The following is a 24,932-nucleotide window of genomic DNA, read 5'->3' on the forward strand; positions in this document are numbered from 1 at the left end:
AACCATTAAAATCCAATCGTGGGATCCGAGAAGATAACTCAGTGAGTGTTTTCTTTTGTTTTTTTTTCCTTCACACATGAAGTCAGTTTGAATCTGCAGTACCCCTGTTGCTATGCTTCTGTAGCCCCAGCACTTACACGATGGACACTAGAAGATTCAAACCAAAAAGGGTGAGCTCCTGCAAGCAAGCAAACAAAGGAATGAGTGGATAAATAAGATGGAGAGGGAGAAAGAAATACCCCCAAAGGAAACTCTAACTTCTTCATATGCTCACACAGATGAGCACACTCATAATCGTGTTCTCCCACACATACATACATACATAGCTATTAATTAATACTTACTAATTAAATAAAATTAAAGACTCAGCCTTTGAAAGAATGGTTACCATTTAAAATGTGGAAAGCTAGCAAAATCTGTATCATCTTGAAATGGCAAAGAGATCAAGGCTAGGGGTTGGGGATTTAGCTCAGTGGTAGAGCGCTTGCCTAGGAAGCGCAAGGCCCTGGGTTCGGTCCCCAGCTCCAAAAAAAAGAACCAAAAAAAAGAGAGAGAGAGAGAGAGATCAAGGCTGGGAGAGGAGAATACGGCCAGTCACCACACTGCTAAGGCACTGAATTTCACTCATAAAAAGAATGAAAGTGAAATTGCAAGCACTATACAATTTTAAGACAAGTCAACAGACACCAGAGTAAATTCTAGCTTATTTAGTGTCTAACATGATCTTACGGCTGGTATATTTTACAATTTCAACTGACTTTCTCAGTGATTTTGCAAAGAAGATCCAAAATTATTTTTATAATTTTAGTTATTATATTACATGCAGAGTAAATCGAAAATGTTATAATAAAGCATATGCTTACATCTTTAAAAAGTAACAATTGAGGGATATTATATATTTCAACACAATTTCCCAGAACTGAGATATCAAGTCCCTTTTCATGATGGGAACAGAAATCAGTTTGTTCTGCTAAATACCAAGAAACTACTAAATTCAGAACTATATGTTGGGCATTGAGCACACCAGTGAACAAGAAAACTCTTCCTGTTCTGAGAGCTATCTTATCTCTTGCCTAGATTTCAAATAACCATCGAAAAGAACTCCTGGGTGTGTTTACAAGGTGTTTCAAACGAGGATGAACTCGTTCTGAATGCCCACAGCGTCCTCCACGGGCCCTACACTGAGTGAAAAGAAGAAAGAGAGCCAAGCACCGCTACCCACCCATCTCTCGCCGCTCCCCAGACATGTTCACAGTGTGATGAGCTGGCTCATTCCCAGCATGGACGCCAGAGCTGTTCCCTGGCCATGTCTTTCCACTCATGACATACTGACTTCCTTCAGATCACGAGCCAAAATAAATCCTTTTTTCCTTACATATCTTTATCGGGCTCTTTGTCACAGTAATTAGAAAACTAAATTAATATGCCCTACCCCAAAGAACTACAGAACAAAAAGCAAGGAAATGAGCATTTCTGGGGGGATTGTCATCTGCATTACTGTCCGGCAGTCAGGACAAATTAGGCATTCTCCCTTATCCCAAAGCAACTTGTTTAACTCATTACTCCCAGCCACAGAAGAAAAATTGCAATCTATTTTTTCAAAGTTCTCTAAATGGAAACCAAAGATTCTGTAGAAGGGCTCCAAGGGTGAGCCAGTTCTGTATTTGTTGGTCCATTATAATCTCGTGTCACTGCAGGCTGAAAACAAAGAGCAGAAAAGACAATCGTGAAGCCAGAGGTTAAATTTTAATCTTACAGTTTCAAATGCCAGTTTAATTAAGCCTGGAAAAATGCTTACAAAAATAATGGTAAAAACCTTCTCCCTCCCACAGGTTCATGAGGTAGAAGAGGGCAAACGTGGTTTGTTTCAGAAAAACCATCTAGACCTACTCCATTTAAAATGCACTAAAAATGCTATCTTGACTCATAAACTGGTTGGCAAATTAAATGAACTAATATCTATAAAAATGCTTATTATATGGTAGTGTTTTAACATAAGCAAATTCTAAGCTATCTCAGAACACAAGAGTGGCTAAGGGGTCCAGGTTGGCTTCTGGGTTTAAATCCTAACATCACCACACCCTTTGCTATGTTCCTGTTTAAAATAACAAAATCTTATGAGATTTCCGTATAGCTTTAATTGGCTGATATGTTTGAAGAACTAAAAGGATGTGGGCATGATGGTGGGACAAACCTTTAATCCCAGCACTTGGGATAGAGAGGGAGGCAGATCCAGTGAGTTAGAGGCCACCCTGGTCCAAAAAGGGAGTTCCAGGATAGCCAGGAATATACAGAGAAACACAGTCTCAGAGATCTAAACAAAACAAAAACAACCAAAAAAGGATGTGCAGGGTTCAGAAAGTGCTCAGTGACTCCGGGCAGCCACCATTATCGTTCTGTAGGAGAACATCACAGTCAGCTGAACTGGAGGAAGTGTACCATGACCGCAGGAGGAAGTGAGCACTCAAGAAACTCCGAGAACTTTACTCCCAAAATAGGTACAGTGCAATGTTCATTAAAAATCATCAATTTCTTCAAGGACCTAAAAACTAAATATTTTGACAAACATAAAATACTCAATTGGAAGACAGTTCTTCCTGTTCAGCTGCATGTTGACAACATTGGGGCTACATATTCTACTAATTAAATATATTAAAGGAAAAAAAGGTTTTCAAATGCTACTTCACCAATCACAGCTTATAGAAAAAGATTCACGAAATGTATGTGCCTACACAGAACAAGAACCCAAATGGGGAAACAGCAGTTCCAGTCACAAACAGAGGCAGGAAATCTCTGAGGCAGCCTGGTCTACATAATGAGTTCTAGGCCAGCAAGGGCTGTAGACAGAGAACCTGTCTCAGAGAGAGAGAGAGAGAGAGAGAGAGAGAGAGAGAGAGAGAGAGAGAGACTGACTACAGATGTGACATTTAATGAAAATACATTTTCCACTTCCTGTCAATGAGAACATATATTAAGTAAAACTAAGTTTATCTTCCATTCAAAACAAAACTCACCTACCTCACTTTCTCAGTCTGGTTCTCTGAAAGCACCCTCAATTAATTCCTTTCTTGGGCCTTCTACATCAAGTTTTACATTCAACTTTGTTCTGCTTCGTCAAAACTCCTGATGCAAACTCTGTTCTAGGACTAATCATCAACTTCTAGACTAGATTCCCATCTCCTGACCTCTTCCCCAAATCCAGCCAATGCCACACATATTTTACAAGTTAGTTCTCTCTTCTTCTAGAACAAAATTTCCAAAATTCTATGGATGAGTCATAACCTCATCTGTGATAGATTTTTCTGGGAAATGTGAAACAAATCTAACATTTCTTGCATAAACTCTAGTTCACTCACTTACGAATTTTGCTACATATGTCTTAAAATGATGTAAAATTGGGGTAAGTCTGTATCTCTTCTGGGATCTGCCAATTTATCCTCTAACCCTACCCCACCTCCCAAAAATGGGCCTATCAGACTGTTCAGGAAAGGGTTAAATCCCCAGACCCTAACTCTCAAACCTTATACAACCTGGAATGAAACCAGGAAGCTGACTGGTGAGTAACCCATGAGAGCCAGCTCTGTGACCCCGGATTACTCTCCCCAGATAAGGTTTGTTTTTGTATAAGTTTAGTGGTCAAATGATACTAGTTTGATCAGATGTCTGTGCTACAAGGATAGGTGGGGTAAGGATGAAGTCTGAGTAGCTGAGTTCAGCATACAGATGTTGCAGGCACAGCTGACTTAACTCTAGTTATAGAACCCAGCCTTCTCCGGCCAGCAACACTGCATGCTGTCCTACAGTGGAGGAAACAACCCAGAAGCTTGTTCCTGGCTTTTGGGGGAATTTGCTTTGTGTGTCTTTTCCCTTCTGCTCAATTACCTCTGCCAATATATTAAACAAAACTATGGTTATAATAAATTCTGCTGTCCACCTAATGAGTCACCAAGTTGAATGGTGCTATAGGAACCTCCAAATTCACATCATGTTCTTTTTTTGATCCCTTTGGTAGAATTATTTATTATTTTAGTAATTATGAGTAGCTTCGTGATGTGTGATATTGCATGTGTGGTGTGACAATACTTTTGTCACTAGAAAGTCTTTAAAGTTTATTACTAGTTTATTTATTGGGGGAGCAGCACATACTACAGTGTGAATGTGGAAGCCAGAGGATGGTCTGAGGGAGTCGATTTTCTCCTTCAACACATAGGTCCCTGATGCACCTTTATCCTCTAAGCCATCTCAAGCAAGCCTCCACTTCTTTTTCAGCCTTCAAATAGTCATCAATAATAAATTTGCCTCTTCTGCTGCCTTTCTATATTCTTGAGCATTTTTACATGTCTTTGATCTTCATTTTCAGTTTTGTACCCCAGATTTCAGTTCTTTGAATCTCAAAAATCCCTGGGCTCTTTGCAGACACCCTCCTGTGAATCATAGTCAAACTTCAAATACCAGAGTCTAGATTTGTGAACAATAGTCCACATCCACACAATTAACCCAAAGACACAGAACTGACTTCTCAGGCAGGCCCCACCTCATCCACCTCCAGCTACTATCCCAACCAATGCTGCTGGGATTCAGGCCAGAGTCCCTTTCTCTCAGTTTATACCTTCCTTTTTTGTAACTAAACTGTGAGCAAATTCTTTCTTCAAGTCCAACCAGTTCTACCACTACTTAGTAACTGAGCCCATGCCATGCTTTACCTGCAATAGCTTTAAAAAGCCGCTTAGGCTCAATTCTTCCCTCTCACATTAGCCTTAGAGTGATACTGGTCAATCGCAATTCGGAATAAACACTGCACTATTTAAAAACCTCCCAGGGCATCTTCACGGGTTATTAGCATATCATGGTGGCAGTAGGGGAAAAACATTAGAGTCAGTAAGTGTTGAGGTCTAAATCTCGGCTCGTGACCGTACAAAGCACACCAAGCCAACATGGTTCCGCATGGAGAGGTTTAATGAGAGAAGAGTAGAAGTGGGGGAGAAGTAGAGGAGGCCATGGGCACATGGAGGAAAGGGAGGGGTGGGGAGAGAAGGGACAAAAAGGAAGAGGGCAAAAGGGCAGAGAAGAGAAGAGCAAGAGAGTGAGGAGGGGGCAAGCAGCTCCTTATATAGTGTCAGGCACAGATGACTGCTGCCAGGCAACTGTGGGGCGGAGCATACCTGGCTGTTGCCAGGTAGCTGTGGGGGTGGAGCTTAGACAGAATACCAACACTAAGAAGGCCAGCATGGCTAGAATTGGGATACAGAGTGCTTAACATTTAGGAAAAGCAACAATTTACTATGTCAAGATGTAAGCTGTTAAATACTCAGAGGTAGCTATTCATATAACTCCACAGCTATTTAAATAGAACTCAAAGAAGCAATAAAAACCTTTGACTATCAAAACAAACCATCTTTGTGTAAATCATACCACAATGTTGGCATCTCTAGGGCTGCTCAAGGTGATCACCGGAGTTTCCTAGAGCTACAGTCATACACAGTATCTTCCCAATCATCCCACTTAGTCTACCCCAGGCTGCCTGTGGCTGGCTGGCGTTACCCTTGTCCTTCTATAACATCAATAATGAGCCTGGTGTGACTACCATCACAGTTCACTTCTGTAACGCGCCTGGTCTCCCAACATTCTTCACAGGGTTTTCATGAGTCTTCTCGGGTCTTTCTAAAAAACCACTAAGACACCTGGTCCATTACATAGGTTTAATGCAATCCACTGCCTTTCAATGGGCTCTTGGTTGAATAATGTTGGCATAATCCGTCTTATTTATATCATTCTATTGTGAAATTTAAAGTCTATTGTGAAATTTCCTGTGATAATTACCACAATTTAATGGTTTGGTGTAGAGGCACTATTAGCTTTACTAGTTTTAAAGTTTAATTTCAAGAATTTCATCTAGAGAATTCATACTCTATACCATTTCCATTACTTTGTCCTCAGTTTGTGCTAAGAAAGTTATGGTAATTTTATAGCCATGTTTCTATCAGGAAACACGTTCTGAGGCCACAAAGGAATATAGAAGAAGGGATGGATGGCCTGGATATCCAGAACAAATGAAGTGCTCCCACAGACATTCCTAAGTCAGTTACCTGTCTATAAGGCAGTGATTGACAGGTTCATGCCCCAGGGCTGAGATGTGTGGTAATGAGCAAGGCTCCCAGTAGGGACTTCACAAAAAGTTATGACTAGAAGAAGGGAATAGAAGAGAAGATCAAAGGGGGAGAAAGAGGAGAAGAGAAGAGAGGAAGAGGAGGAGATATAGTCTACCTCAAAGCTGGAAACAGACAAATGTTGAATATTTGTGTCTGTGGGTGTGTACATTAGGAATGTTAACTTCAGGGTCTGTAACCTCATCTTGGTGAGTCAAGTGTCCTTTGCGATGTCATTAGCATCCTATTCTAACAATGCTAGCAACATCTTTGTTCTACTCTGTAACTTCTGCTACCCAAACTTCAACGATCTTTTACTCATAGCTGGCTTCTCCTAGTTGCTTCTTGTGATCAAATCTGATGAAATTCTCTGTGCCTTTGTGGGAGAGGACTCCCATTTTCAAGCTCTTCTCATGTCTTGGCTCAAATGACCACAGACATCCTTTCAAGTTGAAGTTCTATGATGTAACTTGACTGTTTCACTGACACCTACTCTCTGTCCTGCTCTCTTGCCAAAGACAAATGTCACATTCTCCCAATCCACAAGTAGGCTGGAACCAGCTACTCAATCCAGGGGGACACTTTGGCTTTCTAAGTGACACTGTGAGTGTCCCTTGCACTTTCATCATTCAAAATTGCCATTTGTCTACATATTCTCTTTGATCTTCATCACAAGTAACTTTATTGTTTGAGGGATATTTCCAGCTTCTTCAATTACTTAGAGAACCCTATCCTTAACGGTAAGCTGGGAGGCAGCAGCTTCTCTTACTGCACAGCTGTGACCCTATCTACTCATTTGCCTACTGACTCCTTAGTAAACCCTTACTGCTGAGATTGCATATTTAGCCTCTTTCCAAAAGCATTCAGTTCTCCATTTGACAGAGATATCCACCTCACATTGTCCTCTGTGGATCCCAACAGAATGTGAGGTAAATCTCACCTACTCAGGGACAGGCTGGTGGGAGTCAAGGGTTTAATCATCTCTCTCCTACAGTGTCGAGCACAAGCCTTTCCAAGTATATGTGACAGAGCTAAGAAAATGGCTCAAAGGTCTCGCTGCACAAGTTTGAGGACCTGAGTTTGTGTCACATAAACAGCCAGGCATGTAGCGAGCATCTACACTGCTAGAGTTCCTATGGCAAGATGGGAGTTAGAGACAGAAGAATCCCAAGCATCTGAAGTAGCAAACAGCAACGAAGAGACATGGCTTCAAACAAAGGATAAGGAAAGAACCCACATGTGAAGCTGTACTCCAGCCTCCATACACACACTATGGAGCATACATGTATGTGTACACACACACACACACACACACACACACACACACACACACACACGGGACACAGTGAAAAGCATTGCGAAGGAAGGGGCAAAGAGAACATGGCATACAAGGAGATAATAAGTAGTAACTCAGCCATTCCACTTCCGCTCCCTCCTGTTCCTGTCCCTTTGCTCTTTGGCCTATGCATTTGCAGTGCTGTCCTACCCAGTCCCTTTATTGCACAAAGCCCTTGTGGGCCCACTTCCTCATCCTTTCCCAGCTGCTATCTGTCTTGCCTGTCATCTTCTCAAGTCCCTTCCTTCCTGTGGCCCTGTAGTCCATTCAGAGTTTAGCAGATCTCATTAAGTTTCCAGAGTCATTATCTGCCAAGCATATTTTAAATTCTTCAAGGCCAAAGTCCACATCATATCTGTTTTGCATGCTTCCTCTGTTCCTGCCACCCAGACATCTTTTCAAACACAAAAATGCCTGGTAAACACTTGTCAGACACTAAGAACTTCCAATGTTCCTATCATGCAGGCCTAGTTCCTAGTGTTTAATTCTCCAAGTTCAAAAGTACACCGGACAAAGTTAGACATCAAAGTGTTCTTTCCTAAATAACACAGATCCACTGCTTCTAAAACTTGCAGTCACTGAACCAACACTGAGTGACTTCACCAACTAGGGGGGGAAAAGAATCGTAGGTGCACAAGGAAGAATCTATGTAACAGCCTCCTTCCATCGCTGCTGGCCCAGCAACACTACATGGCTTTTCATTCCAGGGCAATTCAGTAACTTAAATTTTCACTGCTGGACACACTTTCCCCAACAAAGAGAAGAGGCCTAATAACCTCAAACTTCAAAGATGAAATTTCACATGTTGAGGTGAAATTTTACTTTTATATCTCCCACTCAGCTACTTTTCACTAAAGTCTATAGAATAATTCTATAATAATAATAAATCCACAAACTTTCATGAATTTAAACGTAATGTGTGGATCAGATTGTGGCCCCAATAATAATTTCCTTGGGTGGGAAAGGCAGATCTTGAAATTTCAAACGAGAGTATAAGAATAACTGGGCAGTTAAATAAAATCAGCGGGTCAGTCCTTAGTGGTTCTGTAGTCTCCTGGGAACAGGCTGTACATTGTGGAAGACATAAAGTAAACAGATAAAGATAAAAAGAAATAAAAGGAGAGAGACCAAAAGAAGGCACCATGAACTAAGGTAACAAGGTTGCCTTCGGACACTCCAAACCAATTTTCCTTGAAAAGGAGGAACTGTGGCAAGCACAGGCCCTAAGCGGAAGTACTACGGCAACTGTCCAAGACACTGACCATCTTTAGCCCATGGCATCCCCCAAACTGGTTCATCTCAGCTCACTGCATATTTCCCATTTCCTATAGAAAAAAAATGCACAAAAATCAGCACTTTCCACATAATTATATCTTAACTAAAGTAACACCTGGAAGCCATAGAATCGACATTTTTTAAATTATCTTTTTAAACAACATGAAACAAAGTTCCCAAGGTCTCTAAACACTAGTATTATTGGGTTTTTTTTATTGTTTTTAACCATCAGCATTCCTATAAGAACCTTTCTATGGGGGCTGAAGAGATGGCTCAGTGGTTAAGAGCATTAGCTACCTTACCAGAGGCCCTGGTATCAGTTCCCAGAACCACATGGCAGCTCACAACCATCTGTAACTCCAGTTCTGGGGAATCTAGCACCTTCTTCTGGCTATAACAGAGCCTTCCTATGTGACGTTTCCAGAGGCTCTTTCTGGCATTTGCAGCCTTCCTATTGTGACCACAAGAATGGTGAAAGCATGTTTGTAAGACAACTGAGATTCCTTCCCTCACGACTGCCAATCAGAGTCTACCATGATTCAGATAAACCTGGCGTGGTGGCATGGGCCTATAAACCTGGCACTTGAGAGATAGGGTAAAGGGTCAGAAATTCAAAGCCATTCCCTACTGCACAGCAAGTTCCAAGCCATCTTGTGCTACATGAGATACTACCTATTAAAACACAATAACCATCAAAGACAAAACAAACCAAAAATTCCCACATAGAAATGGAAAAGTATAAGGCATGCATGAAAGTTCAATGGAACAGTGGAGCTTGATGCTAAGACTTTTAAAGACAACTAAGGGTGGGGTGGGGGAAGAAAACAAGAAATGTGGTAAGAGAGCTGGGTATAATATGATAAAATAAATGGATGTTAGACAATGTGAATATGGCAATAACTATAATATGATAAAATAAATGGATGTTAGACAATGTGAATGTGGCAATAACTATGTGTCTACCAAGTCAATGGTTGTTAATAAAATGTTACTTTAAGTCTTTTAAATGTGAAGAAAAAAAAGGCCTCCTTGAAGAAGAAAATAAAGCATATAGTGTCTGCCTGAATGAAGGTTCTAGAAACTATATAATCAGTATTACTTTAACTGGCCAATTACTACTAGATCTAGTAAAATTGCTAAGAAAAATCTGTAGCAGCAACTTTCAGTTTTCAGATGAACAGAAAACCATACCACATATTTTTTCAGGATGTAAACCTTCCCAAAGAACTTAAAGCCCTACAGAAATCATCCTAAGGGATAAAAACATAGGAGAGACTTGCTGTGGTCAGCAGAAATCACTTTAGATAGCCTCATGTTTGTTTCCCCTTCTCTTTCCTAGGGGAAGATGAAAAAATAACTGTTCAGTTTTCCTACTTTTTCCTCTCTGCCTGGTCATCCCATCCCTTGAGAGAAGCAGAACCACACCAAGTAGTTATAAAAGTCATCTGGCCCCAGCTGGGTTGTCCCTGGGGCTGGAGAAAGGAGCCCAATTTACAATTCCTGGAATGATGTCACTAAACTGCTAAAAGAAAGAGTCTTCCATGAATTTGTGGAATTCTAGAAATCTACTGCTGGACAGATACATTCAAACAATTAAAAACATCAGAGCTTCAAAAACAGTTTTCAGTCAGCACTGTGAGAAAGGCCAGCACCTACACGGGCTCCTGGTTTCACTCTGGTTCTGTGTATTGGGCTGAACCTTGGCACAGAAAAGTTTTTGACCTCCATCAGTGACTTACGTTCTTGGGCTACCTGTCACTGGCAACCTCTGGATATAAGTAGCTTTAGAAATGTAGTATCCCTCTTCACACATCACTCTAGAAGAGAACTCTGTGAACGACTTCTACTCAGTTATTCCACAGAGAGGCAACCTATACTGTATTAGAAACATGATCTGAAAATTGTTGGGTTTTCCACAAGACTTATACAACTAGCACTAACACAGGAGCAAACACCCTGGTCTTCTAGCAGCCACCAGACAGCAACAGGACCATGGCCTGCTACTTAATCAGGGAAATATTATAGCCATGCAAACAGTGAGCATATTTCCTTCACAAATTACTTAAAGGTTTATAAAATGCTGGTTCAACTTTCCTGAGAGATTCTTCCATATGTGCTGTATGTCTACTACATGCCTACTACGTAGTAACTTTTGCTACTATTGTTCTTGCACATAAAGGCAAAAATGTAAGCACTTGATTTGATCAACAAATACAACTTTACAACCCTCTGGCATGTGTGTATGACCTGAAAATATCTCAGGCAGAAAGATTCAAATGATAGCTGTTTAAATTGACCAGGGCTTATTCAATTTTTTTGTTTGGTTGGTTTTTCAAGATGGTTTCTCTATGTAGCCTTCGCTGTCTAGGGAGACGCTCTGTAGACCAGGCTGAACTCAAACTTAGAGAGATCAACCTGCCTCTGCCTTCCATGTGCTGGGATTAAAGTCCTGTGCCACCACTACCTGGCTCGACGTTTTTTGTTTTGTTTTTTTTAAAGTCTTTTATATTTAGTCTTGATTTTTGAGAGTGGCCATGCTATGAAGTCCTGGATGACTCTGTGCTTCCTATACACCCAGGCCTGGAACTCAAAACAATCCTCCTGCATCAGTATCTGCAGCATGCCACGCGTTTCCAATTTTTGCTAAAAGTAGTTTTGTCAGTTAAGTAAAACACTGAGTATTTTAATATATTTAGTATATTCCACAATGACTGAGGACAATCACTATTAATTCTACAAATAAGCTCTAAAGGGCTTTGTTTGGCATGCAGACGTAGACATTCAGGGACAAACTTTCTGACTCTGGGACAAAGTCGATAGATGCTAATTGCCCACAGATGATATGTCATATGTGTAATTAAAGCTAACAAGGGGCTAGGGAGACAGCTCAGTCAGTAAAATGTCCACATAAACATTAGGATCTAAGTTCAGATTTCCCAGCACCATGTAACATCTCGTAGCACATATCTTGGTCACATTTTAATAGCAGGATTTTTCGCTCACCTAATATTAACTTGACTATCAAATATTCTCAATTATAAAATGCTTCTCATCAAAATGTATAAATATTACTGACCATAGAAATTCTGCTCTTTTAAAAACAGTTTAACATTCCTACTAAGATCATGTTTCTAGATGATTCCAAGTAAACTGAAACACACAGAAGGAAACCCCAGGATAATCTTAACACACATTAAAATTCAGTGTTATTCTTGAGTTAAGAACTTTATAAATGACTCCATTTAAGAAATAAACAGATGGCCTCACCATCTTTTCTTCTCTTTCCAAACTAAAACTTCTCTAACCCTAACATGCTCTAAGAATCAGTTCCCTCTGGCAGGTCTGTGGGCATCTGAAAAAGAATCCAGAAGTTCAGCCCTCAAAAGGCTGCAGCCTGTTTTTATAGTGCAGTTTAGCAACACTATTGAGATTGCCTGAGGCAGTTTAAAGCCCAAAGCTAGTTCACAAGAACTCAGCAAGCAGCCTGGGGCTCTGCAGGCGTCAGAAGAGGCCTTGCAATGAGACCCTTGCCAAGCAGAGATGGGGTGAGAGGGTGGAAGAGGAGGGCTTGAGGACAAAAGGGAATCTGTAAATAGTTGCAGAAGCCCAAGAAGCATAACTACAAAATATAATAAAACAGATCTACAGAAAAATGAAATGTGAGCCCTTAGCAATTTGAGTGTGGAGTTACAAGAGGACACAGTAGTATTATGTGTGCAACTTATGTCTGTCTCATTCAATTTAGGGTATATCACAGACTACCTGTAAATTGGTTGTGTTCCTTACCTTCAGTATTTCCACGCTACTAAAATAAAGACAAAACCTGAACCTACCTCACTTTCCATCTCCACTAGGCTAAAGTGTTAAATAGGATGCTTTGAACAAAATGAAAGAGTACTACGTTGCCACGCTAATTAAGGTCCAACCTATCTACCATTGCCCAGATAGCCTTCTAGGCTTGGTGCAAAATGGCAGACTATCTTTACCAGTACAGCTTTTCCTTTTCTGACCTTGTTTGGGGAGCTCAAATCTATCTGCAGAAAGTCATGTAGCCTTAGTTAGATTATGGGTCCAACTTCCTTTCTCTGGGTAAGAACCCATCCAGGTAGCACCTAAGATTCCTGAAAAGCTTCCCCATGCTACTGAGGCATCTTGGTACTTTAAGCCTTTAGCCAATGAATGACCTTTGCCCCTCTCAGATGTACCCCGCTCCCTCATGCCCCTCATCCCGAAAACTATATAAGCCTTGAATCACCCCAAGTAAAGTTGATCTGTCTCCCCACAGCTGGTCTGCCTGACTAAATGCTTATGGATTTATAGATGATGTTTTAGTAAAAGTAATGACCCACTTGTATCACACTGCCCAATACTTTCTGGTTTGCTTCTATTTCTGAAATATTTCACCACCAACTAATCAAATCTCCCATTTGAACACCAAAGAACATCAACAAACAGCCTTTGGCTACATTTATTTATCATACACATAGAAATAAATATCTTCTTCCAAAACCAAGTCTAATATTTAGAAGAGAACTTCCATTTAAAATGGGGCAGTAGAGAAGGATTCTGGAAACATCCATTTCTAACTCTTGCTACCAGCAAACCACTGCATGCAGTGTCTCAGGCACCTGGGATTCTGCCCTCTACTTCCCGCTCTGTTACTCATTCATCATATGGATTTTATGGGAAGATAATTTCCCTTGTGAGTACACTGGGTTTAGACATCAGCTTCATTCCCATGTCCACCCCAGGCTGCAGGTACACAGATTCGGGTTGTCCAGTTCAAACATCTGCTAGTAGTTTAGTGACCTCCAGAGAGTTTTAGTCTGCAAATCACTATAGGAAAAGATAATGTAAATCCAATATGAGAAAAGCTCGAGTCACTAAATATAGTAATAGGAACGACCCTGTCCTATGTCAGACATTCTTTCAATAGTGTTTGTTGGTCATAGAAACGCCTCAGGTGACTTTCCCTTTTTTAGGATGGCAAACCCTCAGCCCCTCTCCACTTGTTTGAATCATAATGTTGAGAATTATGTTTCTCTCATGCAACACAGAGGAACCAAGGCAAGAAGAAATAAAGAGCAAAATATCCCAAATAACATAAATTTCACAAATAATATAAATGAAAAAAAATCCTTGTTTCATCCCAGAATACATTTGTCTAAAAGCTGTCTCAGAGACTGAAATAATTTTCTATACTAAGACAGTACTAAGGTTCTGTGACGGATGGTCCCTAGGTCCCTCCAGGACAGCACTGCAACCTCTTGTCCCAAGACACACCACTTACCTCATCGAAATGCTCCCCATACCAGCTGATTTGTGAACTACTGCTAAGTACTAAAGCAGATACATGCACAGGAACTGCTCACTAAGACGAGGCTGATTTAATTGGGCAAACCCATATATCTCTTATCATGTGTTTTCTTTCTAAGGCTCCAAGTTCAGAGGGAGAAATGTGAAATCCGTATCCATCCAGCAGTAGGACCAGGAAGTGAACCTAAAAACCCCACCTTGCAAAGATTTCCTGCTGCCAATTTCCCTCCTTATCAAGGAACTTAAAAAAAAAAAAAAACTCTTGGGTTGGGGATTTAGCTCAGTGGTAGAGCACTTGCCTAGCAACCGCAAGGCCCTGGGTTCGGTCCCCAGCTTCGGGAAAAAAAAAAGAAAAAAAAAAAAACTCTTTTGCTGGATGATTTCACTGCCTCTTTTTAGTCTGGATGTTAAAATGTACTCTGTAGGCCAGTGCTTCTGTGTAGTTATTGAAATTGAAACTGATATCATATTCTAATCAATGACTAAAGGACTCCTTCGACACTCAAGTCCTCCACCTTACTTACTGCTTAGTCATGTATTTCTCTTTCTATAACAAAGACACTCCAAGAAAGTCGGGGCTATTTCTCATGTACCCTCCCTATCCTATTAACCCACACTCATGCTATTGGTTAAGCTGACAAGGAGGGTCACTAAAGTAAGTCACATATTAAATCCAACCTTTTCTCCCTTTTTAATAGAGCAGAATTTACTACGCTAAAAAAAGGGACCACATCTGTACAGGATCCTTAAAGGAAAACAGCGATGTGTGAACAAATTCTAGGGTGATCCTGTTTTACTTTTCCTCTGCACGTTACATTTTGTAGTTCTCTTTAGTAGTATAGTCTAAAATCTTCTACAAAATTTTCATCTCATACATGGTAGAGATTGGCTTGGTAGTCAAGAACTGGTACTGCTCTTATATGGGACCGGAATTCAGTACCCAGCACCCACACTAGGAAGCTCACAACAGACTGTAGCTACCAGGCTGGCAGATCTAACATCCTCTTCTGAGCTCTGCAGGCACCTGTCTGTAGTCCTGTACACGTACTGCCAGATAGACACATAATTTTAAAATGATACTAATGAATCTTTTTTAAAACGTCACTGATACTGTCATTTATTTTAAAATGTAAAAACTGAAAAGAGAGCTATTAAAAGTGAAATTTCTCTCCACATCAAACCAGATACACTCAAACTCAAAGAAGAAAAAGTGGGGAAGCATCTCAAACACATGGGCACTGGAGAAATTTTCCTGAACAAAATACCAATGGCTTATGCTCTAAGATCAAGAATCAACAAATGGGATCTCATAAAACTGCAAAGCTTCTGTAAGGCAAAGGACACTGTTGTTAGGACAACACAGCAACCAACAGATTGGGAAAGGATCTTAACCAATCCTACAACAGATAGAGGGCTTATATCCAAAATATACAAAGAACTCAAGAAGTTAGACCGCAGGGAGACAAATAACCCTATTAAAAAATGGGGTTCAGAGCTAAACAAAGAATTCACAGCTGAGGAATGCCGAATGGCTGAGAAACACCTAAAGAAATGTTCAACATCTTTAGTCATAAGGGAAATGCAAATCAAAACAACCATGAGATTTTACCTCACACAAGTAAGAATGGCTAAGATCAAAAACTCAGGTGACAGCAAATGCTGGCGAGGATGTGGAGAAAGAGGAACACTCCTCCATTGTTGGTGGGATTGCAGACTGGTACAACCATTCTGGAAATCAGACTGGAGGTTCCTCAGAAAATTGGACATTGAACTACCTGAGGACCCAGCATATACCCAAAAGATGCCCCAACATATAATAAAGACACATGCTCCACCATGCTCATAGCAGCCTTATTTATAATAGCCAGAAGCTGGAAAGAACCCAGATGCCCTTCAACAGAGGAATGCATACAGAAAATATGGTACATCTACACAATGGAATACTACTCCGCTATCAAGAACAATGACTTCATGAAATTCATAGGCATAGGAGTAAGGTAACCCAATCACAGAAAAACACACATGGTATGCACTCATTGATAAGTGAATATTAGCCCAAATGTTTGAATTACCCTAGATGCACAGAACACATGAAACTCAAGAAGGATGACCAAAATGTGAATGCTTCACTCCTTCTTTAAAAGGGGAACAAGAATACCCTTGGCAGGGAATAGGGAAGCAAAGTTTAGAACAGAGGCAGAAGGAACACCCATTCAGAGCCTGCCCCACATGTGGCCCATACATATACAGCCATCCAATTAGATAAGATGGATGAAGCAAAGAAGTGCAGGCCAACAGGAACCGGATGTAGATCTCTCCTGAGAGACACAGCCAGAATACAGCAAATACAGAGGCGAATGCCAGCAGCAAACCACTGAACTGAGAATAGGACCCCCGTCGAAGGAATCAGAGAAAGAACTGGAAGAGCTTGAAGGGGCTCGAGATCCCATATGTCCAACAATGCCAAGCAACCAGAGCTTCCAGGGACTAAGCCACTACCCAAAGACTATACATGGACTGACCCTGGACTCTGACCTCATAGGTAGCAATGAATAGCCTAGTAAGAGCACCAGTGGAAGGGGAAGCCCTTGGTCCTGCTGAGACTGAATCCCCAGTGAACGTAATTGTTAGGGGGAGGGCGGTAATGGGGGGAGGATGTGGAGGGGAACACCCACATAGAAGGCGAGGGGAAGGGGTTAGGGGGGTGTTGGCCTGGAAACCGGGAAAGGGAATAACAATCGAAATGTAAATAAGAAATACTCAAGTTAATAAAGATAAAGTTTTTTTTAAAAAAAACCAAAAAAAGTGAAATTTCTGTAACATGAAAGAATATGAAAATATTTCTAGGAGATTCTTCTTTCCTTAAGGTATCGTTGATCAAGCAGCAATAAACACCAAATATTTTTCAAGAATCTACTAGAAAATCTCTAGCAACCAACGTGTCAGTTCCTGACCTAAAGAATTCCAGGTGAAAGAGGCTGGTCTCTTGCATTGGAAGCAAGGGATTAGGTTTCAATAAGAATGCCAGCTGGGCTAAGCGGAGGCTGTTGCCTCAAAGGAGAGATGAGAAAGTTCTCAGTTCACAAAGTTAGCTCAGATCCAGCCTCGACAGATTCTGGGCCCATGTGGCATCGCTTACAGCGCTCCTCAGCTCGAGTCAAGCCCGCCTCCTGGGCCCCCCGATCAACCCAGGCGGCCTCGGGTTGAGGTTACCCAATCACCCTGGGGTGTTGGATTCTGGAGCGCTGGAATCCTGCGGCTGGGGGTGACTCAGAAGCAGCTTTCTGCGCTTTTGCGGTCCGGAGATCGCACAGGCACAACCAGCAAGGGCACACACGACCAACACCATCCCTAGATAATTTGTACAGAGCAAAGGAAGGGAAAGCGTGGGTGTGCTATCTGCAAACCTGTGGGACTCGGGAGCCCCGGGAGTCCGTCCAGTCCGGGCCATTCGTTCCTAAACTCCGTGCTGCAGTTTGGGGGACTCTGGGCTGGGCACCCAGATAGGAGATCACCGAGCCAGCAGGGCTGGCCCGGGATGCTCAGTCCGCCGGGAAATCGACGCGCAGGGAGGGACGTGGCTCTAGTTGGCCCGTAGGGACCGGTCCGGTGAAGACCCATCGAGTCTCGGGAGGAAAAATTCCTCTAGCGAGACCCAGAGCAGGGCCCAATCCAGCCCATCACTCACCGCTCCGTCTTCCCGGGCGTCCTCTCTCTGCGTCCCCGTGGGGCGCAGGAGCTCCGGACCCCTGGAGTCCGTTCCTTAGCGCGCGCGCCGAGCCATCCGAGCTCAGGGCGCCGCGCCCGGGGTGCGCCGCTGCAGTCTCTGGCGGCCCTGAGGACCGGGCGGAGACCTTCGGTGGAGGGAGGGCGGGCCGCGGCAGGGCTGGGCCCGGGGCGGAGGAAGCCGCAACGTCAGCAGAGCCTGGGAGGCGAGGATGGGGATGGGGGAGAGCAGGACCCCCGCCAGGCCTGATCAGGACCTCCGCTGGAGCTTTCCTCGGCTGCCCCAGACCCTGGCTACGCGAGGGGTTCCGCCTTCCCGTCGCTTCGGCCGGGACCCCACGGGACCCCACGCAGCCTGCCCTTCCCCGCCGCTTTAGTTCCTACAGCTCTGATTTCTCCTGACATGAGCTTCAGGTTCCACTCTGAAATCGCACCCAAAGGAAAGATAACGTCGGGAGGCCGGAGGAGGAGGAGCCGATTCGTTTCTAAAGCTCTGGAAGAGGAAAGCTGAGAATTTAAAGAATCCCACTACCGACGCTAGTGCCCAATCCCCTCTCCAGGCTCCAAAATAGTTACACCCCGACCGCCTCCCTCCCTTCCCCCTCTTTCCTGAATTCAGTTTTACTCTCAAAGAGGAAGGGAGAAAATCCACCTAATCCGAAGCAGTTGTCGCCTAGAGTGGAGCAGCAAAATACAGGGAATCCTATCGCAACAAACCTTTGTAAACTGAACTGATTTTAATCAGCAAAGGATCCTGATAAAGGATCCTTTGGATTTTGCAGCTCACAAGGGAAACTTTCTCCTCTCCCCTCCCCTCCTCATCCTCTCCCTCCTCCCCTTCTTCCTCTCTCTCTCTCTCTCTCTCTCTCTCTCTCTCTCTCTCTCTCTCTCCCCCGCCCCCGCCGTGTGTGTGTGTGTGTGTGTGTGTGTGTGTGTGTGTGTGTGTGTGTGTAATGCACCTAACTCGTGTTTATTCTTTCAATGAAAAGTAGCCATCCAGTACAAACTCATCGGTTAAGAGCTACTAAGTGCTCTTCCAGAGGTCCTGAGTTCAATTCCCGGGAACCACATGGTGGCTCACAACCATCTGTAATGAGATCTGATGCTCTCTTCTGGTGTGTCTGAAGATAACTACAGTGTACTCATATAAATATAATAAATCTTTTTTTAAAAAAGAAAGAAAGAAAAGAAAACTCATCGGAATGGGCGGTTTTACTCAACCCTGGGCTCTCACCACGTTTGCTACAAGTGCTCCGAGTCCTGACAAATTATAGAGACCCAAGGGTGCTTCCAGGCAACCACGCTGCTAGGAAAGGTTAAGGATTTTGCAATCAAGAGAGGTTCCTCACCACAGATTTAAAAAGAAAAGAAATACTACTGTTAGGCTTTTAAAATGCTAACTCAGATAAACCACTAATTTGCATAAAATTCCGTACGGACCTGTGGTGAGAAAGCTCTGACTAGAGTAGTACTAACTGTGAAGCAATATTCAAATCCTTACTTTGCAGTTTACTGGGGGCCTTAGGAAGCTAAGTCACCTTCAGAGGCTGTGTCTCATCTGTAAAATAAAGTTACTCCATACAACAAAGTATACAACAAAAACGGCTAAAATTTATTGAAAGTTTGCTGTGTGCCAGGCACTGTAGTAAGGTATGTTTTAGTAGAATGAATTGTGTCAGTGCCTAGCTGTAGTATATAATTCTGAGTTAATTTCCATTTGTCTTCTTAAACCAGAAAGTGACTTTAGAGAAAACAATGTTTTGCTTACTGACTGTCCCAATGAGTAACTTGTAGTTACCGATCCTCCCAGCTAATATCTTAGTATCATTAAAGAGTTTTAATAAATTCTAATGGAACCCCATACCTGACTGATGAATCAGGTGATCAATCATAGTGTTCAGACAAGATTGAAGATTTTTAAAGGTAGTAGTACCCATTGGCATGTGCTTACCAACCCCCATCGACCTTTGATTGATGTCATTGCCTGGAAATTTAGCTGTAGATGACACTGGCTTGCAAAGAACTCTATGGTATGATACCGCTCAATAGATTTACACTTCTGCTTTCTGAACTCCATAGGCCATATTTTTTTTAAAGATTTATGTGTATTTTTAATTACATGTGCATACATGTATGCCTTTCTGTGGGTATATGCATGTGAATGCAGGTGACCACAGAGACCAGGAAGGAGACACTAAATCACCTAGAATTGGATGTAGAGTGATTTGTGAGCTGCCCAACCAAAATGAGTGCTAGGAGCCAAACTTGGGTCTTGTGTAAGAACAGTATGCCTCTTCCCCGCAGCCTCCAGTCCCAACATGTCTAATCTTGACTCTGCAGGAGAATGCTTCAGTTTGAGTGCATGTCCATCTCTGTTCCCTTTCCCTTGCCCAATGTCCATCTTAAAACCTGATCCCTAGAAATACATCAGTTTCATTTAAAAGTCAGAGTGGAAAGTTGTGTGCCTGCTTTGTTCTGAGCATTGACTTCTGTATTACAATTCACTGGAGCTTTGTTTGTTGTTTCCATAGCGGATGTTATCACAGGCCTTCTTCACCCTACATTCACTCCAGCTTGTGTTCAACACTCCGTCTTATTCTATTGGTTCTTGTTGCATGTTCTGCGCTACTAACATAATGGTTAATTCTCCCACCCAATTGAATGGAATATCTGCGTCATCATGCAAGTTGCCGGTAATCATCTACTCCCAACTGATACTGAATTTGGATGCTCTTGCTGAGGATTTTTTGTCAGGGAGGACCCACATTACCTGCTCATGTCTTCTTCTCTTGTCAAAAGACACCATGCATGCAACATTGGCATGGCATCCTGAGAGAGTCAGAAAAGGACCCTCCCAGTTGAGAGATTAAAAGCAAATGATCCTGTCCTCTCCTGTGCAGCTGCATCAGATGGTTCCTCCATCAGAAGTCCACTCTGTTGATGGAGCAACACTGTCAAGAAAGGAAGTGACTATGTAGTGAATTCTTGTTAATTCTACTAATTGCCTCTTCCCTTTTCAGTGACCAGATAAGACTTTAGTAATGGTCGCATTCATCTTTCTCTGCTTTGGTGAGGTTTCTAGTCTTGGGTTTAGAAACAAGCTCTTATTTATTTATTTTTTGTTAATTTCCCCTCTACGTGTTCATCTTCAGTCTTTCTGTGTCCACTGACCTTTTTGCTGACTCAAGCCAGACATCCTTAGAAATGTAAATGCTTCCACAAGAGAAGTTAAGCCTTAGAGAAATAGGTAACTTTCTTGCAAGTTCTTCATAACTCTCTGTCTACAGTTAACTCAGGTCGGGGTGTGTGTGTGTGTGTGTGTGTGTGTGTGTGTGTGTGTGTGTGTGTGCTTAATCCATTCACTGTAAACAAGATAGAAAAAGAAAATTGTTCTTCTCTTGATTTGCTTTTATATCAAGCAAAGGCATTCCTTTCTTGTTAGTATTTGAATAAAATAATTTAAGATGTATTCTTTCATCGTCCTTATTTTATTCTTGTCTCTAGATAAATGCATGCCTACCAAATAGCTCTCCAGCTACAGGTTCATGATTTCTTACCTTCAGTTTAATTCACTCAACTAAATTTAAATCTGCTTTGAGGGTTTCGACGACCAATCTGGGTCAGAACCTTTGCTTCAATTCTTGCAATGGATTTCCTCTTCACGTCAAAATTGCTCCATTTGTAATTGTAAACTGGGTTATCATAATTAACTTGTGTGTTAACTCATCCTTGGGTCATTGGCAAGACAGCGTCATTTTTGACTGCTAGAGTTTGATAAGCAACTCACCCAACCGATTCATCAAGCTTCACACCGGGGTCACCAAAACCTGAAGGAATTATTTGACTTAGGACACTTGGTTGATCAGGTAGTCTCAGACTGTGCCGGCAACCTGCCAGGCTGTGAACCCCTCAGGCCCCACTCAAGGAGCCACTCCAGGAACCAGAATCTGGGGTCAATGGTCAGGGGCTAATTGGGAAATAAATTACATGGAAATAAAACCAGGAACACATGTATATAATTATTTTCTAGTTTTTATAGATGCCTTTTCAGGGTGGGTAGAAGCCTACTCTACAAAGAAGGAGACTGCCAACTTAGTGACAAAGAAGCTTCTGGAAGACATCATATCCAAGGATGGTTTCCCTACCCTGCTTGGGTACGACAATGGACCAGCACTCATCTCTCAGGTAACTCAATCTCTAGCACAGGTTCTGGGGACCAATTGGAAATTACATTACAAGTACACTTACAGACCCAATATTTCAGGGCTGGTAGGATGAATCAGACCCTGAAGGAAACCTTGACCAAATTAACCCCTGAAAATGGCAGAGGCTCGATGGCTCTTCTACCTTATGCTTTATACAAGGCTAGAAACACCCCCTATATTTTGGGATTGATACCTTTTTGAAGACCCCCTCCTTTCCTACCTAAATTTCAATCTGAAATTCTTGCAGAATATGAATAGGAGAGATTTCTGGAAGCAGTACAGGCTTTTCACAGGATGAAAAAGCAAATAGGGCCAGGCATCTATCTGCCAAAGCTATGAATCTGCATCCCCTCCTAATCCTCACTACTTTGAGCCAAGTGACAAAGTCTGGATTAAGAGACATAGCTACAAGACTCTGGAACTGCCCCGGAAAGGACCCCACACTGTGATCCTGACTACCCTGATGGCTGTTAAGGTGGACGGGATCTGGATGTGGATACACCACTCCCACATTAAGCCTGCCATGAGGGAGAGGATTCAGTAGTTGGGGTCCTAGTAGAAGAGACTTCCAGATGAACTGCCACAAGAACAATGGACGACGGTCACCCCATACCCTGTCAATCCACTGAAACTGCGACTCCAGTGCAGATCCTGATCGCTTGCTGCTCACACTTTGCTGTAACAGCCACAGCCACTGAATCTAACCTGGCAGATTGTTAATACTGCAACAGGTAAGATTGCCAACTCTAAAAATATAAAGCTAAAACAGAAAAAAAAAAAAAAAAAAAGACTGACAGCTCTATCTCCCACCCTGGGGCACTTGGTTTCTTGATCTTCATGTAGACCTTTGTGACTTATTGGATGAGTCAACAACTCATTGGATGATCAACAGCCCTTACCTGGTTAGGGTTGCAACTCACCCTAACTCGGGGCCGAAAGAACACGTAGTCTTAGGCCTTTTATGTCTGCCTGGGCCACTCTTGGGACTGGAGACAGTTAACCAAATGTGAAGGTCCAGAGTCCTTTTTCTGTGGGACATGAAGATGTGAATCCACGGTGTGGATAAGCTAGAAGCCGCCTAACAAAGATGACATCATTACTGTGATCCAGATTGGAGACACACAGATATCCGTAGCTGGGTTATGCAGAAGAAAGGACATCTGGCCCCCTAGGAAAGAGAGTATTTTGGATCTTGTATGGAGCGCCCTTATTATCTGGGTACCTGCAGGGGGAGATGCAACACTCTTGTCATCAGGTTCATGGCAGCTGACAAGAAAGTCAATTGGAGAGTTGGTAAGACATGGGGACTGAGACTTCATTCACAGACCCGAAGAAAGGCAGGGCAGGCCCTTCTGGTTGCTACCCTCATGGAGAGCTGACACCCACACCAGAGGAATGACTTCAGGCCTGAGACCAGAGGTAAGACCAACTTTTCTGCTCCAAGTTACCTGCCTGTTGGACTCAGGACATACAAACGCAAAATTCCTCTGGGACCAGACACTTAGGGTTTCTAGCAGGAGCCCTGAATCTCCCTTATCCCTGCCCACAGCTCCCTGCTCCCAAAAGCAATCTGAGAGAGAGCTCATCACCCAGACATGTGGGCAGTCCTGAGACTGCAGGGGAGGAGAACCTCCAGTACTGCCCACCCATGCACACATCCCTGGCCCAAGAGGAAAATGTATAGGGCCTCTGGGCACAGAAAGACAGGGGCACTCAACCTGCAGGAGTGCTGAGGTCCAGACTGTGCGCAGACCTGAGGGGACCCAGTTAACAGCTCCCTGCACCCAAATCCCGTGGGAGTGAGAGCTAGACGTTCAGAGGGGCAGACACACCTGGGAAGCCAGAGGAGACTACTCTCTGCCCACATTTCTGACTCCAGAGGAAAACACCTAGCGCCATCTGGGCCACCTGTGCACAGGGACACGAGAGAAGGTGGGGCAGGCCCTTCTGGTTGCTGCCCTCACTGAGACCTGAAACCCAGCCCCAAGGAGCGACTTCAGGTCCGAGACCAGAGGTAAAACCAACTTTTCAGCTCCAACTGACCTTCCTAGTGGACTCAGGACACACGCACACTGGAACAACTGAGGACGAGTAGGCAGGAAAGACTACACGCCTGAAAGCAGAAAAATCTGTTCCCAAAGCTGGCTAAAAGAAAACAGGAAAACAGGTTTACAGCACTCCTGACACACAGGCCTATAGTCTAGCCACTGTCAGAAATAGCAGAACAAAGTAACACCAGAGACAACATGATGGCGAGAGGCAAGTGCAGGAACCCAAGGTACAGAAACCAAGACTACATGGCATCATCAGAGCCCAATTCTCCCACCAAAGCAAACACTGAATATCCAAACACACCAGAAAAGCAAGATCTAAATTTAAAAGTCACATTACATCATGATGATGGAGGACTTCAAGAAAGACATAAAGAACTCCCTTAGAGAAACACAAGAAAATACAAATAAACAAGCAGAAGCCTATAGAGAGGAATCACAAAAATCCCTGAAAGAATTACAGGAAAACACAATCAAACAGGTAAAGGAATTAAAAATGGAAATAGAAGCAATGAAGAAAGCACAAAGGGAGACAACCCTGGATATAGAAAATGAAAGGAAGAGACAAGGAGCTGTAGATACAAGCATCACCAACAGAATACAAGAGATAGAAGAGAGAATCTCAGGAGCAGAAGATTCCATAGAAATTATCAAAAAACTGTCAAAGATGATGTAAAACAGAAAAGTTACTGGTCCAAAACATAAAGGAAATTCAGGACACAGTGAGAAGATCAAACCTAAGGATAATAGCTATAGAAGAGAGTGAAGACTCCCAGCTCAAAGGACCAGTAAATATCTTCAACAAAATCATAGAAGAAAACTTCCCTAACCTAAAGAAAGAGATGCCCATGAACATACAAGAAACCTAAAGATCTCC

At 42.7% G+C, this 24,932-nt stretch overlaps 1 protein-coding gene across 3 annotated transcripts in view; it reads right to left on the reverse strand.

The window, feature by feature from the left end:
* Dse (dermatan sulfate epimerase) overlaps nt 1-18,196 on the reverse strand; it is a 78,686-nt gene extending 60,490 nt beyond the window's left edge. Inside the window, exon 1 of one of the 3 annotated variants that reach the window (NM_001108933.1) lies at nt 17,762-18,196. Coding sequence is in view for 1 of the 3 variants with exons in the window: in XM_008772900.4 (XP_008771122.1) it covers nt 17,481-17,694 (214 nt within the window). In the remaining 2 variants the exon portion in view is untranslated. Of the gene's footprint in view, nt 1-3,018; nt 14,433-17,480; nt 17,715-17,761 lie in introns of those variants that run through there. The other 2 variants (XM_008772900.4, XM_039098904.2) reach the window with 2 other exon arrangements.
* Nucleotides 18,197-24,932: the final 6,736 nt, after the last annotated feature.

This window comes from Rattus norvegicus, chromosome 20 (assembly GCF_036323735.1).
Source record: "Rattus norvegicus strain BN/NHsdMcwi chromosome 20, GRCr8, whole genome shotgun sequence".
Classification (NCBI taxonomy): Eukaryota; Metazoa; Chordata; class Mammalia; order Rodentia; family Muridae; genus Rattus; species Rattus norvegicus.